The 17616-nt window shown below is 40.2% G+C and overlaps 2 protein-coding genes across 2 annotated transcripts; one reads left to right on the forward strand and one right to left on the reverse strand.

The window, feature by feature from the left end:
* Window positions 1-263: 263 nt before the first annotated feature.
* On the forward strand, window positions 264-8346 carry prepl (prolyl endopeptidase like). Its single transcript, XM_085369701.1, has 15 exons — window positions 264-395; window positions 2349-2477; window positions 2664-2730; window positions 2920-3100; window positions 3176-3264; window positions 3365-3491; window positions 3569-3785; window positions 4271-4462; window positions 4600-4839; window positions 5063-5238; window positions 5440-5656; window positions 5823-5972; window positions 6459-6585; window positions 7582-7670; window positions 8149-8346. The coding sequence occupies exons 1-15, from the start codon at window positions 264-266 to the stop codon at window positions 8224-8226; spliced, it is 2211 nt and encodes a 736-aa protein (XP_085225827.1). The 3' UTR covers window positions 8227-8346.
* Window positions 7939-17475, reverse strand: slc3a1 (solute carrier family 3 member 1). Its single transcript, XM_085369702.1, has 10 exons — window positions 14997-17475; window positions 14069-14248; window positions 13797-13942; window positions 13528-13653; window positions 13009-13128; window positions 10586-10710; window positions 10053-10254; window positions 9338-9520; window positions 8973-9098; window positions 7939-8870 (listed from the first exon to the last, which is right to left on the reverse strand). The coding sequence occupies exons 1-10, from the start codon at window positions 15424-15426 to the stop codon at window positions 8439-8441; spliced, it is 2070 nt and encodes a 689-aa protein (XP_085225828.1). The 5' UTR covers window positions 15427-17475; the 3' UTR covers window positions 7939-8438.
* Window positions 17476-17616: the final 141 nt, after the last annotated feature.

Consider the following 17616-nt stretch of genomic DNA (forward strand, 5'->3'; position numbering starts at 1 on the left):
TTTTGCCTGGCATTGCTCGCTACGTCATCAAGCGGGTATTCGTTTAGGAAATCGTACATGTGCCTGAAAATGTTCTCGCTGGCTGTTGTGCGTAGCTGAAGAATTAACGTAGAAGAAAGCAGCGAGGATTATAGGGCAATTAAAATGCCCTAACTGTCGCAAATGTGACCAACTGTACCTGATAGTAACCGGTAGCTAATTAAAATCAGGCAAACGTCGCTGTCACCGGCTCATTTTATCTCATTAACGGTTAAACATTTGTCATGGCGTGTATATCGACTTTGTTTTTCTTATCTGCTCGTGTTCCGATGCAATTTCGGGTAAAATTCTGGGAGCTAACCGCTTGTAAACGGAAAACATGGCTCTCCTGGTCCCTTCAGCGTTGTTGCTCGTCGGTAAGGAGTTCATTCAACGTTAAAGAAGCTGTTTTTACTTACCTTTGGCTTGGTGCAGGATTACACGCTGGTCTCCCGTCTCGCTGATAACGCTAACTCATTCATTATTGAAAACCGTGTCTTTCTGCCGGGTTGACAAAACTAGTCTTGTAAGGAGACACAGATAAGGGTATAGTGCTGAAATTGACACTCTGAATCTGGCTCGCTGTGCTGGCAAACGCCTCCTATGTGTTTTGTTATGCATGTGTTTATGTGAGTACTATATAAATATGCCCAAAGCTCTTCTATCCAAATGGTTAGAATTTTAAAATAACTTTAGATTCAAATTGGATCATTTATGAACGCAGTCATTTATTTATAAAAGCCTTTCCTACATTGCCATCACTATCATTGTTTTAAATAGGAATTAGCCTATTGGTTTGACAAGACAAATATAAAGTCGTATGGGACTATTTTGTCTACTGTCAGCTGCTCCCTTTAGGTGTCACCACAGTGGCCTCCATCTCACCCTATCCCTGTCACACCAGCCCTCTGCATGTCCTTCTTCTCTACATCCAGGAATCGTCTCTTTTCCCCTTGCCTGTCAGCTCCATATTCATCATCCTTTTTGCCACTATATTTACTGTATCTCCTCTGCACATGTCCAAACCATCCCAGCCTTGCCTCTCTGACTTTGTCTCCAAACTGCTCAATCTGAGCTGTTCCTCAAATGTACTCATTACTAATCTTGTTAATCCTGGTCATTCCCAGTGGAAATCTTATCATCTTCAGCTCTGCCTCCTTTCCTTTTGCTAGCACCACCCTCTCCAAACCATGCATCATAGTAGATCTTGCTACCATCTACTAAACCTTCTCTTTCACTCTTGCTGCTATCCTTCAGTCACAAATCACCCTTGATATATCGTGCCCAGCCACTCCACCACACCTTCACTTTTTCCTTCACCTATCTTTGTGTGTGGACTGTTTTTCGTTTTGGATGGTTTACCCCAGGTGTTTAAACTCTACCTTCACTCATCTTCTCTTCAGTGTTACACCTGTCTCTTTCTCACTCAGATACATGTATTCTGTCTTGTTTCTGCTGACCTCTTCTCCCCAAAGCATACCCCCACCTCTCCAGGCTCTCATCTACCTGCTTCAATACAGCCAATCACACTGGGGAATTTATAAACTCAAGAATGTGATCATAATAGATCTTAATTTTGAGTGTTTCTGCACAAAGTGTTTTAATTACACCTCTAAAATGAATTTGTTTGTGAATTTGGATTATATTTTCTTTCAAACAGAAGCATTAAGTAATCAAGGATGAAAAAACACTGGGGTGACTTCATTATAATTTGTGGTTTATCAAAGTATATGTAGCCAGTCATGTTCAAATAAAAGCAGTATACTTTAACAGTGATTCACTCAAATTTAGCTTAAGATTTATAATATTTTTTTTCTAATACTATTCAAATTAGGATAATTAGTTTTGTAACAAATAGCAGACCAAAATTACTGAAAGAAATTTAAATATCTGTTTAAAAGTCAGGGTTTTTTTGCATACAATTGAAAACTGTAACTAATGACATCATAGCATCTATTTTTTAATAAATTCCATCATTGATAAAAAAAAAAAAAAAATCAGTATAGATTTAATAAACACAATTAGAGCAATAAACATATCTTCTGGTGTTTTGCTCACTTCAGAGTTAAACAGTCACGTTTCCCGAAACTTAAGTTTTATCATTGAACACTTTTCATGTCACCTCCTTGTCAATCCTTAGAATTACACAAAAACAGACATTGTTAGGCAGCCAGGTTATCTAACAATGACTTGCTGAACATAGCGATTGTATCTTTAACTATTGCTCACACTATAAGTACAGTAGTGCTTTGCTTACTCAAAAAGACTGTGACACTTCAATAAATAGGTGGAGGAATATTGCAGTAATTTTTGAAGCTGTTTTATTTTAGGATACTTCGTTATCATCGTCTGACCATCTAAGCTCCGGACTCGAGAGGTACAGGGACTTACAGAAGTATTTCAGGAGGAGATTAAAGGATGCATACCACAGGTTCTCCAATATACCTGATTACTCAGTGGTGAGGATGCCCTTTTGTTTTGGATTTGTCTATTTTATAATGATTTTGAATATTATCTTAGTGGGACTGATGGACAACAATAAATATGACTTGTTTGGCAATTGAGTTTCTATATCATGAAAAGGATTATTTGGTAGCCTCAAATTATGTTAATCATATCTGTTGTTGTTATTTATCTTGTCAAAGGTCTCTGGACATCACCATTTATATTTCACTGAAGAAGATGGGATATACAGAATGGACAAGAAACAGAGTAAGCAGCAAACATGATGAGGGTCTTTAAACCGCTCATGTTAGCAGCTCTGAAAGCCTAAAGTTTAGCAGCAGAAGACTATTTTCTCAACAGGGATTTTTTTTTCTACTATATCCCTGTTACTGCATGTGCAACTTTTTATGCAGTCCATCATTAGAAATCTTTCCAACTTATTTCTTCTGTGTTTAGGTCACCTGGAGCCAGAGCAGGTGTTGAATCTAAGACAAATCTCTGGAGAGTTGGAGAAGACGGGACTTGAAAATAATAAGAGAAAGCAAAGATTTCAGTGGACGGTCCAGAGAATCCGTCTATCCCCACAGGAAAGGCATCTTGCAGCGTCGCTAAAATGTACTCACACGGAAGAGCTGAGGTAAATCAAACAAGGCATTTTAAACTACTGTACTTACTGAATTAGAAAGAGGATGTTAATTTTGTGATGAATCAGGTGTGTGGTCGTGAGGCTTGAAAGGAGAAGATTCCTACCTCTGCATCCCCAACATGTGACACTAACCCTGGAGAAAGTCTTTAGCTTTGGTAATTTTTTGCACAATAAAAATTCATTTCAGTTGTGTTACAGGTAAGAGCACTGATGTAAAACTTAAAATACTGCATATTATTGTGTGCATGTGTGAAGAGTGGGCCACAGATGAGATACTATTTTACTCGACTCTGGAAGGTCTACGTTCCAGCGCAGTGTTTCGTCTGGATCTCACCTCCAGTGGAAGCAGGATAACCTCTGTATTTGAGGAAATGCAGCCTGAGTAAGTGTAAGCGATGCAGCATGTAAGCTGCGTCTACTCCCACACCATCTCTAATTGACCTGCTGACATCTCCCCAGTGTGTTTGTGGAGGTTGCCCTGACCAGAGACCGACAGATCCTGACCATCAACTGTAACAGCAGGACAAGTTCAGAGGTGCTGCTAAGTGATATAGCAACATCAAATTTAGATCCATTTGTGGTTCAGCCACGCCAGCTCAATCTCCTGTACCACGTGGAGCACTGGAGAGGTCGGCTTATTATACTGGCAAATACAGGGCTTGGACAAGAATATCAGGTATAGTGTGTCCCGTGTGTGTGTGTATATATATATTAGTATTTTTAGATTTTACATGAGTGATTGCCCATCATTACCAAGGAAACCTGGATAAGTGTTTGGTCCTATAGTGACAATATAAGGAATAATGCAGACAAAAATACACATATATAAATACATAATGACTAGCAGAACTTACCAGGTATAATTCAGACTCAGGCATGAATGCAGTGTACTCTGTAACTACAGGAGTATACCTGCTTTTACCTACTGTTCACTTTCTCTTCAAATGCACATGGAAAACAAAATGTCAGAAGTTAAAATGGTTTAAAAAGGTTTCTGTCTTTTGACATGCTATAATTTTCCTTATGTTCTGTTTCAATTGGTCTCTATTCACAACTTGCTCTATTAACTTACCAGTAGTATTTTACAGAGTGCTACATTTAATATCCAGTTAAAACATTGATTTTCAGTGAAGGAGATTCATCTTTCCATTTAATTTCCAGGTGGTTCAGGCTCCTGTCTCAGAGCCATCAATGGATTCCTGGGTCTCTTTGTTTGCGCCTGAACCTGGCACTACAATTAAAGACATGGACGTGGTTGGAGACCATTGTGTGTTGGTTGCAAGAACGCCAGTTAGTGAACTAGCTCTCATTGTGGTCCCTCTGATCCACCCCAAGAATGCATACATAGTACAGGTAATTATTACACAATTTCTTACATACTTATGTGCTTGTTAGCGTTTGAGACTTTAACCACCTTTTGGTTGTTCTTAGTCTTTACTTTTTGTAATTTTATGGGTTTGTGGTTTAGTGTTATTAATATATTCTCAAAGCTTTTTATTTCTACACTCATGCTAAAGCTTCCATCCTGGGCTTGTGCCATTAAAACCAAGAAACCAGGCTTGGCTGACCAACAAAATATGCTAGAATTCCTGATATCCTCTCCAGTCCATCCGCCGGTTCCATACTGTCTACACCCTGAGAATGGGCTCCTTTTATCAGGCACTGGAGATGGATCCTCCCCAGAGAACCAAGCTGATTATATCACTACGCGCTTGGAGGCCTGCAGCCAAGTGAGGAAACTTGAAATATAATTTGCGCAAATAATAAGACAATCTCAGCAGGGCTCTAAGCATTTAGCATTTATCACCATACAGAGAAGGGCATTTTGTGCTTCTTCATACATCATCACCTAACACAGAGGCGTATAATTGTAACAAATTTTATAGACTTATTTTTAGATAATTTACCATTAATTCCTTTAGTCTGAAAGTGCATCTCTGTGTGTTTTTGTAGGACGGTACCTTTGTGCCTGTGACATTGTTTCATACAGTACCTGTGGAGCATTTGAGACAGGCACCGCTGCTGGTCCATGTCTATGGTGCTTATGGCAGAGATCTTAACATGGAGTTCTACCCAGAGAAAAAAGTGATGCTGGAGCAGGGCTGGGCTCTGGCCTACTGCCATGTCAGGTATAATGTCACTCCTCTAGGAAGCTAACCAAACCCTGTTGGCTCAAAAAGTTATGATGAGAGACATGCTTTATATGACCAAAATGACAGGGAAATGACAGACAAGTCATTGTCGTCATAGGGGGCAAGTGAAATATGTAATTCAAACTTTGTGCTCCCCATGAGTTGAAGTAACTTGTTCTTTGCTTTTACACTCTGTAGAGGTGGAGGGGAGCGTGGCCTTTTTTGGCACAGACAAGCCTGCGTGGGAGGGAAGCGGAGAGGAGTTGAGGACCTCCAAGCCTGTCTCCATCACCTTTTCTCCTTAGGAGTCTCCTCTCCTTCTCTCACCGCTCTTACAGCCTGCAGTGCTGGGGCTGTGCCAGTGGGAGCTCTGTGCAACAGACACCCACTATTGATGCGGGCTGTCACCCTGCAGGTAAGAAATTAAATCGTTGGAGGTTTTGTGCTTAAACCCTGAACCATACAACATTGTTGTTAAATTGACCAAAATGATGAATATTCTTGACTAAGTCTCTCTATAGTTACTTGTAGTAAAAATGTGAGCTAAACACTTCCAAAACCACACCTTTTCCTGTTTTCAGGCTCCGTTTCTGGATGTGTTAGGGACTATGGAGGATCACAGCCTGCCTCTAACTTTAGAGGATAGAGATGAATGGGGGGACCCAGTGGGAAACCCAGAACACAGACATATCATCACCTCCTACTGTCCCCTTCACAACATCACTCCTCAGGTATGGAGAGGAAAACAGAATATAAAAATAAAATGCAGCTATATTTTTCTTAACTGGCTTAACAGAAAATAGTCTTTTTGTTTGTGTTACCACTTCATGTAATGTTTTGCTTTATACATTTGTTTGCATTAGCACATACGTGTTTCAATCACCTCAATCATAGTTGAATGCTGATCAAATGCATTGACGGATGCTTTGAGCAGGTAAGAAACTGCAGGTGAGTCCCAACCTTTCTGGGACTCAGTCTTACCTGTAGGTGGACCAGGTTGGTGTATTTGATTTCAAATTTCCAATGCAATAAAAATTGTCCTGTACCTAATGCGAGGTAACTGACATCTATTTCATGTTTGGTTTAATTCCATGAAACACTGTAGGGACGCATTTAGGGCCATTGATAATTAATACATTTGGTAAACATAATGTAAACTACAGTATGTAATTTAAAATGCGTGTGTGTGTGTGTGTGTCTGTGTTTGTGTGATACAGCATTACCCATCGATGCTGCTGACAGCCTACAGTGGTGACAACATGGTTCCTCTGGCAGGCGTCTTTAAATACACTGAACAACTAAAGAAAGCCGTTCATACACACTCCAGCATGAAGCCAAAGTCAGGTAATCAAGTCATTTCTCCAAGTATGCAGCCATGCATATTATTGTGTGTTTGAGTACCTCATTCTATGGGGGTGTGCATTTGTCTTTGTGTGCATCTCAGCATACATTGTCCTCGTCTTTTTAGGAGTAATTTCTGCATGATCAGAGGTTTTAATAGCATAGGGTCATCCCCCAATAGTAGTTTCAGTGTGCATGTTGGGAGAGGTAGCAGTAGCAGATGCATGGCTATCTGTCAGGGGGAGTGCTAACAGCATTTAAGTTGATGACCAAAATGTTGCATAGGTCACCTTGTAGTAAAGCTTGCCTCTGTGTATACATGCGTTTTGTGTGTGTGTGTGTGTGTGTGTCTGTGAGTGTGCGTATGTGTGTGTCAGCTAATTGCTCTAATTTCCCCCTGACAGGCTCTTTCTCCCTCTCACTTATAATCTCCCTTCACCACGTTGGTGGTACTCCTTATTTACACCCCTCTCTCTCGCACTGCCTCCTCTGCTCCTGTTTCAAATGCACACATTATCTCTCTCCGTTACCCTCGCTCACTTTTCTGTTGTTCACACATACACCAGGCAGCTTAAGTGTCTGTGTGTGTGGTGTGTGTGTGTATATGTCTCCCTAATCTGTCTCTCTCTGTTCTCCGGAGTCTTTGATAAAGTGCTGATGGCATAGACACATCCAGGTGGGTGGGCAGGCCCATTAGCATGGTAAAGAGATAGTGTATCAGAGCAAGAGATTAGACGCCACAGACTGGGAGCTGTCAAGGTCAAGACCGCACTTGTGAAACAGTCCATACCACAGAGACAGGGAGGGGAGGCAGGGGGATATCAGATGGGAGGATAAATGAGTGAAAGCAAAGACAGAAGACTGAAAAAGATGATTTGGGGGGGAAATGGGCAGAGAAGGGGAGCAGAGAAAAGAACATTTTAAAGAAAATGTTAATTTTAAGTATTGTCTTCTGCCCGTACTTGGCTCTTGAATCTCTTTGTGTACGTTTAATTTTAGAGTGTAAACCAGCACCAAACATAGCTCTGAATATCCAACCTGGAGCAAATCACCTTGGAACAGAAGACTTTGAGCTAATGCTGGAGGAGGTAAATTAATTTTCCTGAAGCTGAAACCTTCTTGAAAAGATCGATGTTTTTATTTTGCAGTCTTTTTAAGGACAAATTATCTGAAAATTGGACACAAATATTTTCTGGTATGAGACATTTTTACTTTCTGAAAATTATGAGTTCTTAATGTCCCATCAGAATGCACACCAACACTGAGACATGAAATATTAGTAAGCACAGAGCAAGCGCTTGATTGCAATATACTATCTGTCTCACAGCTTTAAAATTGAGGTACAAAGTCAGTTAAATTAAGGAGTCCTTTTACCTGTAGATGTGATTTTGTTTATTACAAATGCACCATGACGTCATGTACGTGTGTGATAAAAAGCCAAATCTGAGAAAGCCTTCTTAATATATAATCTATAATTTGCCTTATGAATGTAAAAGTTTGAGTTTTAGCACTTGGATGGGTGATGACAGATACATACTGTTTGTTGTTTTTTATTCCATAACAAAGGAAGCCCTCAAGCTTGCATTTCTGTACATGGAGCTTGGCCTGGACCCTCCTCGGCCTCCACGCAAGCGGAGAAGATAGCGAGGCTATGAAGAAGCAGTCGGGCATGAAAAACAGAGCATCTTCCATCACGGCAACTAGACAGACTGGTGCCCAAATCTAATAATAATAACAGCAATTACACTTTCAAAGATAAGAAATCACTACCTTCTAGAGGAAACACCAGAGAAAAATCTTAATGCTTTGATGGTTTCTGTAATACAGCAGTTATTGGATACTCATCTCCATTTTTACTAGCATTTATAAAGTATGTCTATGGTCTCCAAATAGCAAGCCTTCTCAGAGATGTAGCACTCTTCAGGATGGTTGGGATTAAACCGAGTGTTGGTGGAGTACTGAATCACCAAACCCTCTCCTACTTCTGTCTGGATGCGAGACTTCGGAAACACTTTGCCATCATTGGCTATGGTGGTGCTCATCAGCACCTTCAACTCGTCTGGCAGCTCACGAACAGAGGAGAGATCTGTGACAGCTGATTCTTTACCAAAGTTAACCACTATGAGGAAAGCTCGCTTAAGTCCATCAAGCTCTCTGATGTAAGAGAAGACATTGGCATCAGCGTGGACGTAGCAGAACCATCCACGGTTAAGGGGGAGCTCTGATTGACGCAGGGTGTTCAGGAAGCGGTACTGAGCCAGAACAGAACCATCATCTTTCATCTGGGCCTGGGAATAAAGGAATGGGAGGAGGACAGATGAACCATAGAAAGATACACATAAGAAAACGATCTTTCTTCAAAGTTGAACATTAGAAAAACAGATCTATACCTCCACGTTGACCGTTTCATAATCGGGGTGTAGTGGCAACCAGGTGAGATTTGTTTTCTCATTAAAACCTGCGTTCGTGTCAGCATTCCACTGCAATGGAGAACGCTGAGGGTCTCGACTGGCACTCTGCAGTGAAAGCAGAGGAATCATTTTGGTATATTTGCTCATGTATACAGTCGCCAGTGTATTAGATACAACAAGACTGCAAAAATGTCCTTTAAAGTAAAGACATTTATGTTGTTATATTTATGTTTATTTATTGTTATTAATAAAATGACATTAAACTGGTTATTTTTAAGGACCTCTCACAGAGATGTGTGACAGTGAGGGTTTAAAGGTTTCTTCAGTGTGTGCACAGTACTGACTGTATTGTATTTGCCGGCTGGGTCTTGTATCTGACTTGCTGTCACGTTAATGTTCTCCATGCCGATCTCCTCGCCGTAGTAGGTGGTGGCTGTGCCTGGAAGGGTCAGCAGCAGCATGTTGATGGCACGAACATAGAGTCGACCAGCACTGGAAGAAATCCGAGTCCTGTCATGGTTTCCAACCTGATAACAGTGTAGGTAAGAGAAAAACAAGACAAAGGGTTGATTAAGAAATTAGGAAGTAAGGAGGTGGGCTGAAACATATTTGTTTTCTTAATATGTGTTAGGTGCTAAAGTCTGAAGATGCACATAAAGTAAGAAGGCTATACTTTTGAGCCTAATCAATAATAATTACAGAAAATAAACATGCTTAATTTACTTTTACTCAGCTTCTAATTATTTAGCTTTACAGGAGTGTTTTTGACAAATTTAATTTCATTGCCTAGTGTTTGTCAAACTGTCACTGCAAAGGGGTTGATGATTAACAAATACATAAACCGACCTGTGGTTTGAAAGATATGACAACACAAGTGTGAGAAGCATGATCTCAGGCAGACAGTCTACTAAGGATGACTCGACAGTTCATTCTTATGAATGCTGCCGACACATGATTTCGGCATGTTATGTGCCACAGTATGCAGGACATGACGCTACTGATCCTGTGGTTTTTACAATTGTAAAAAGCGAGGAAATAAATATGAGTTTAAGAACTCACCACCCAGTTGGGCCATTTTCCTTTGGGCATGTTGCCCATCCAGAGGTGGACCAGATGCTTAGCCCATACTCCACTGGTGTTGTGGGGTAGATCCAGCAGGTAAAAGTTAAAGGGGAAGTCACCTTCCTTTTCCAGCCTGCTGCCATAGTACATCATGGTCTTGTACACCTCTTCATAATCGTATGACTCTGTTACCATGAATCTGCAGCACAGGAGGAATTTATTTAGCATGTGATATGACACAGAAACCACGATGACTTATGTCAAGATATCGTCCATTAGCTGATTTTGTTTATCTTACTCTAAAATACCAGTGTGTCCTTATTTGAAATCATTTTAAAAATCTGGGCTTAATTCCTTATTCTAGATTTCATTAAATCATTTCAAACCAAACGATTTAATGAAATCGTTTGGTTTGAACATTAGTGCATTGCATAAGCAAAAGGTCTTTAAAATTAAGGATGATTGTGACATAATAATTACAGGTAGTTTTCTGCCATAGTAATATTGAATGCACTTAATCACTTTCCTACCTGTATCTGCCAGGCTCTTGACTGTAGATGTCCATCTGTGCTCTAAACTCCCTCAGTATGTCATGCAAGCCCACCTGACTGGTGGTGTAGTCACTGTGAAGATCCCACTCTGTAGTTACCAACTCCTGGATAGAAATATGTATAAGGTTATGTAGTGATTATGCAATTTTAGTATAGCTTAGCTACTTTCAGGCTGTGTGCTGGAGTTAGACTTTGTATTTTCTTTGAGCAAAGTTTGCTGAGTGAGAAACTGTGGATTAAGAAAGTTTCTGCTAATTCTTCAGATTTGTTATTTTTGTAACTGTCCAAATAAAATGGGCGAGAAAGGCAAAGGAAGAAAAAACATCTTGTTAAGTTCTAATTATGGAGGCGCTGAGGAAATCTGACTCACTGGACAACTATTGGTGTTACCAGAGTGTAAAGCATTGGGTTTACAGATTTAAGGGAATGAGCCATAGACCTGCACAGAGACAGTGATGTCACAGTTCTAAAATTACACCTAATGTGCATGTCTTTTTGTGAAAGATAATCTCAAGCCATTAAGCTGGCCTAATAACAGGCAAGTGAACCATTCAGCCAACAGCAACCACAGCATAAACCACTAAAGCAATAATGTAGAGACAGATGGTTTCTGATTCATATTTAGCTGAATCATGACTAAGGATGTGATAAAATTCTTAACACAACTTTTACATATCTTTCTCAATTGCAGAATTGTAGTTCCAGTGGTTTGTAAAAATGAATTACTGTTTCTAAGATGGCAAAGAGTTAGTGTTGTTTTGTTTAAAGATTACCTCGTGGTTAAACATGATCAGACTGTAAAAATGTAACCTAACTGCAAATCTGTGGGTATAAATTCTCAGTCATCAGTGAGTAAAAGAGTCCCAGTGTTATGGTTTTACCCTGCAGTCGTAAGTAAACTCCAATGACTTGCTAATCCACCAAAATATGCTCCTTTGCTTCTAATCTTTCCCCTGTGAGAAATATCTTCAGCCTCTTTGACCTTAATTCAGCATGTATCACGAACCCTTTGAGTTTCACAAACAGTGTGTTCTTCACATGATTATGAAGCTGACATTTCAGCTAGAGATAAATAATCAGTGATACATCATACACAGTGTGAACAGTCCCACTCAGCTTTTGATTAATTTTTTCTACTAGCAACAAGGGAAAGTGCTTCTTCAGTAAAGCTGCTTTCATGGATCAGATCGTTAAATTTTGGACTCTGACATTTCAGATATTACATAAGTCAATAAAATCTAATTATGCCTGCATAGCTCTAAGTTACAGCTTGGATTCTTAGAACTGTTAAGTTCATCCACCACCTTTATCTGAGCAACGATGCACAGTTCTTGTCATTCAACCCCAAATTTGTTGAGCATTTTCCTTTTTCAACTTACTGCAGAACAAAGAACCTTATAGATGAAGTAGATATTTATAATGGATTGCATTTATATAGCGCTTTTCTAGGCACCCAAAGCGCTTTACAATTCCACTATTCATTCACTCTCACATTCACAAACCACAGTTGTAGCCACAGCTGCCCTGGGACAGACTGACAGAAGCGAGGCTGCCATATCGCGCCAACACCAGTAGGCGGTAGGTGAAGTTTCTTGCCCAAGGACACAACGACCAGGACAGAGAGAGCTTGGGGGATCGAAAGGGCAACCTTCCGGTTACAGATGAGCTTCACAACCCTCTGAACCACATTTAAAGTTTTTCACTATAGAATGCTTTTTGCCTGTCGAAGTTTTTATTGGCATAACAGATATCATCTATCAGTTTCACATCAAAAGCTATTTATCTTAGGTTATAAAGTTATATCACATGTTGATGAAGTGCCAGTGAGTAAACACGTGTGATTGCTTTAGCCAAAACGTGGCTCTGGTTTTCTTTTTCCAACGTGGTGGCTGTTGGGCAAAATGAGCCCCGACTTAGGGGTAAATTAACCTGGTGGTTAATCTTTTACCAAAACAAATGCATAATCTTAAAATTGATTTTGCATCATAACAACTCCCAATTTAAAAATGCTTGAAAACCTAGCGCTTTTATGTCAGAGGAAAATGGCCCGACTGCTTTGAGCGGATATGAATGCAACAGTGACTCAAAAAACATCATCACAAATAAGGTGTGCATAAGAGCATCTCTGAATACCGAAAAACTTGAACCCTGAAGCAGATGAGCTATAGCAGCAGAAGATCACGCTGGTTGTCACTCCTGTAAACTGAGGTTACAATTCACATGAAAGCATGGATCTATCATGACTTTTATCAAAGGTTCAGGCTAGTGGTGGTGGTGTAGTGTTGTTGGAGATATGTTTTTGTTATTTCTGTCTATCTCAGTATGACCTCAGTGTGCCCATCTATTGATTTTAGCTGAACTCAACAAAACCAATGAGGTTAGATGTGTAGTTTAACACTCACGGGTGATTTGTTTGGATCAACCTGTGGTTCATCCCTCATGTGTGGAGCCTCCAGCATGTGCTTCACTGCATCCATCCTGAAGCCATCCACTCCCTTCTCCAGCCAGAAATGAATTATATCCTAAAATTGAGGGGGGAAATGTATATAGAGCAATTAAACTGGCATCTACATTATGTGTGAAAAGGCTGCAGAAAGATAAAATCATTCAACTATAACAAAGACAGTTGAGTAGAAATGTTTATGTACAGCCCATTATTGCTTCTGTTGTACTTTGCGCTGTGTGCAGCCACAATTAAAAACATAGGTTAACTGGTACAAGTTAGTGTATAATCAGTGTGTCACACATTACTGTTAAATGTGGACAAAGGACACAAAAATGATAATACAGTGAAAGACAGAACAGATGAAGAAAACACATGATTTTAGCACATGCATCACTGAATGTACTTTAAGAAATGAGTCAGTAGCTGAGCTTTTGTGTGTCTGTGTGTGTGTCACTGCATGTTCCAGTAATCTTACAATCATCTCTTTGATGACATCTGGGTTTCTGAAGTTCAGGTCTGGTTGCTCCTTGAGAAACTGGTGGAGGTAGCATTGCCCTCTAACTTCATCGTATGTCCATGATGAGTTCCCAAAGATACTCACCTGAGTGCAAGATGGGAAACAAATCTGATCTAAATTCCAGTACATTGCACCTTTTTAGTACTATGAACTTGGTGAAGGTTCAGTGAAAATGTGCAGAAGACAAAATCATAGACCAGGTAGAAAATAACAGTACAAGCACCAACCCAGTTATTGGGCTTCGGTCCGTCTGGTTTGCAGTCAGTCCAGACGTAATAATCCTCATAGTGAGGATCTCTAGTCCGGCTCAAGTTGAACCAGCGGTGTAAATCACTGGTATGATTTGGAATGAAATCCATGATCAGCTTCAAACCTGGTGGAAATGGAGATGGGTATTTGTGTGTCAGACATGCAGCCTGCTATAAAAAACAATCTTACCCCCCAAAACCACCTTCTAGCTCCACATTTTCACATAAACAAGGGTATTCAAAGTGCACACCTTTGCTGTGCATTGCTGCCAGGAGGTCCTCAAAGTCCTTCATGGTTCCAAAGAGTGGATCAATATCACGGAAGTCCTCCACATCATACCCAAAGTCTTTCATGGGAGAACGGTAGAAAGGGCTGATCCAAATTGACTTGATGTTAAGGTATTCAAAGTGGTCCAGCTTCTCCCTGATGCCTGTCAGACAGGAGATACAGGATCTACTGTAACCACTCGGTGCTGAAATTCAGATTCCTAATAAACTGAAGGACTATGGATAGGAAAAGATAATTCTGCATTGCATTAGTAAATTTTTATAGGAAATAATGCAATATAGTGAGAGCAGCTGTCATTTCCCTCTAAAAAGCATCTGCATATTTAATATTATAAATGAGCCATTGAAAACAACGAGATGCAGTTTTACCATTCCCTTTGTATACTTTGTGAATGGTTAAATAAAGTTAATAATTTACCCTTGTATAAGTGACCAAATATAAGAAATTGATAAGAGCAGCTGTTAGGTTGACAGAGTAAAAAAAAATCTACCAGGACTTTGCCAAATTTTTGTAAATCCACAATCTCAGAAAGGGTGCTACATTGTTTTTTGTTTTTTGTTTTAAAAATGAAGCCTGGAGAGTTCATAGGAGGCTTTATCTGGCAAAAAAAATTCACAGCGATTTTGCAGGATTTCAATAGTAGGCTACTCAAATCTATAAGAGTATATGGGGAAGTATTTATAATATGGCCTAAAGGTGTTAAAAGTACAGTAGTTTGAAATGCACATTAAAATATGGAAACGCTCTAAGTGACTCAAAAGTGTAACAGCATGTGCCTTCCACTGTTGGAAGCGGAGCGTCATTGGTGTCGTCCATAAAAACACCTGTTTTAATGAAAATCTTCGAATAGTCAGGGTTAGGAGCTTGCAGCAGTGCTTTGGGTGTCTTACCTTTGAGGTCTCCCACCCCATCCCCGTCGGAGTCTTTGAAGGACCGGGGGTAAATCTGGTACACCGGGGAGGCCTGCCACCAGCTCAGGCACTTCGGAGAAAGCGCGATCACCGCGATGGTGACCGCGACCAGAGCCAGGGTGCAGCACACCGTTAGCCAGAACAGGATCTCTCGGGGCACTCGGTACCGGGCTTTAGAGGAGTACAGCACCAGCACCTCCTTAGGCATCCCGGCGTACGGTTTGATCTGCGTGTACTCATCTCGCGCGTCTGAGAGCCGCTTCACGCCGATGGAGTCCCGCTTCTCCTCGCTGTCGGAGACGCTGATGTTGTCCCTCGCTGCTGGCCCGTCTCCGTCTGCATCCTTATAACCCGGGTTTCTGGTGCACTCCCCGAGCTCCACGCTGTCGGAGTCGTTTCTATAACTCATGTTGTTTGTTAAAACGAACCGTGTCGGGTTGTGTAGCTCGCCTCAAGAACAATGAGTGACTCGGAGAGCACACATTAAATATATGACTACAGTCAGAGGGTCATAGTACACGGAGTAGAGCCTGTCTCTGAGACACCTGTGGAATGTGGGAAAGTGGAGCGTTGATGGGACTGGTTACAGATTAGCGTTTTTTTTCAGTACACAGTATTAACTACGACTGAGACATCAGTTACTTCCGAAACAAACAAAAGCACCAAGGTGCAAGATGCCTTTTAATATTGTAGGCGATAAAGATGCAGCTGAACTAAATGGGTTTCCTATTTTGGGATTTGTGAACTTTAACACCAACATTAAAATACAGAAGATATTTCAAAACCCCAAGAGCTACTCCATTTCTTTGATCTTTAGAAAACGCATCACAACGTGTTGATTTCCTTTCACAGCTCACAGATCCTAAACTGAAAAAATATACATAAAATACAACCTAAATCAAGGGTGTCCAACTTAAAGTTCTGGGGCCAAAATTGGACAGACACAGTCTCCAATCCGGCCCATTAGACTTTGTTCTCACAAATCTTAAAGTGTATATTTGGTGTGATCACCTTTATTTATTTTTAACACAGCCTCTCGTAGATAAGCATTTTTGTAATTTTTTAAGAAGTCTTTAGGAATGGTTGACCAGGCTTCTTAAAGAACGTTTCAAAGCTCTTCTTTGGATGTTGGCTGCCTTTTGTAGAGTTCCTTATCAAGATGATCCCACATTGTTTTAGTAATGTTGAGGTCCAGCCTCTGGTGAGGCCAATCCATGACTCATAGTGTTACATTATTTTCCTTACCCAGGTATGCTTTAACTGTACTAGCAGTGTGTTTTTGGTGACCTCTAACCCCTGAGCCCTCCATACAGATTAAAGATCAAACTGAAAACCTTTGGAACTGGTCTCAGCTCCTACAAGTTAATGAACTGTTGTCGAGAGAAAAAGGGATGCTAAAAATGTCTAAACATTTCAGGGACTTTTTTTAATGCTACATTTTTTCACTTTAAACATTTGATGTTTTCTATTTTCCCTTGTGAAGAAAATACATGGGTTTAAGATTTACAAATGATAGAATTCCTTTTTAATTTGCACTTTACAGCATCACAGATTTCTAGGAATCAATCTTGTATTATTCTTGCCATTGATTTACAATCTTGTGACTTATAAATTACAAAAAAAAAAGAACCCTTGACACATTTGTGTGCCTGTGTCAGTCTTTCAATCTTAATGTTAGAGTTACTGCTCTCTTTTCTGACCTATATGTTAACTTATTCTTGTACAGAACTTCTACTTGTATATAAAGAGTGACCAGAAACACATGTCTATGCTAAAAAGCCCACAGGGAATGCAAACCTTCAACCCGGCCCAAAAATAACTGACAGGTTCAGGAGACCAAATGCTTGTAAAATTCTCTTTACTCAACAGAACGTTAAATCATAGCAACAAGTCAGTCAAATTATCCAGGCATTGCCAAACTTTCAAAAACTCCTTTATCTTATGTCTTCCCACATAAGTTCTGACATTATATTCCACAATCAGAATAATGATCAAGTATATATTTTATTTTATTTTAAACAAAGGAAGCCAAGGTAGCTTGTTCTGCCATTAAATGACCGATGAGGAGAGAATGTGAACCTGCAGTGCTGCTTGTATTCCGTCCATGCAGTGGAATCAGTGTGACTAATGAAGAATTACATTCAGAAAAATAAATGTTTCTCTGTCCTCCAAGCCCAGTGTCTGATATAGCTTAAACAAAAACCTTAACTGAAGACCATGTTCAGTGTGGTAAAAGCTTGCACAATGTTAAAAAGTATGCGAATCTGAGATATGACAACATTCACAATGGGAATGATGGGAAACATGCGGTTTGGGGGGTTTAAAGTAAGGGAAATCTAATTTGTACGTTAAGTACCTAAAAGTGAATTAATATTCTCATTTGTGCTCCAGTTCATCTACAGGTTGTTCCTCTATCACTGCCTTTCCTCTCCAACATTGTGTTCCACCACACTGAACATTGTCCACATTATCACCCACCCGCCCACCCAGTGCATATCACACGCAAATTACACTCCTTCCTCAATCACAAAACATGCACCAATAGGAGATACCACCCCTCCCACTCCCTCCACCACAAAGAAAAGTTATACCATTGCAT

This window comes from Diplotaxodon limnothrissa, linkage group LG13 (assembly GCF_057381915.1).
Source record: "Diplotaxodon limnothrissa isolate DT_005_m linkage group LG13, D_limnothrissa_male_GT1.1, whole genome shotgun sequence".
NCBI lineage: Eukaryota > Metazoa > Chordata > Actinopteri > Cichliformes > Cichlidae > Diplotaxodon > Diplotaxodon limnothrissa.

Coding starts and splice junctions, on each gene's coding strand:
- prepl (XM_085369701.1), top strand. CDS start 264: ATGGCGTGTATATCGACTTTGTTTTTCTTATCTGCTCGTGTTCCGATG. Junction 5,973..6,458: donor TTCACAACATCACTCCTCAG/GTATGGAGAGGA, acceptor TGTGTGATACAG/CATTACCCATCGATGCTGCT. Junction 6,586..7,581: donor CAGCATGAAGCCAAAGTCAG/GTAATCAAGTCA, acceptor GTTTAATTTTAG/AGTGTAAACCAGCACCAAAC.
- slc3a1 (XM_085369702.1), bottom strand. CDS start 15,426: ATGAGTTATAGAAACGACTCCGACAGCGTGGAGCTCGGGGAGTGCACC. Junction 10,255..10,585: donor CAAGAGCCTGGCAGATACAG/GTAGGAAAGTGA, acceptor CCTGTGCTGCAG/ATTCATGGTAACAGAGTCAT. Junction 8,871..8,972: donor ATGAAACGGTCAACGTGGAG/GTATAGATCTGT, acceptor CTTTATTCCCAG/GCCCAGATGAAAGATGATGG.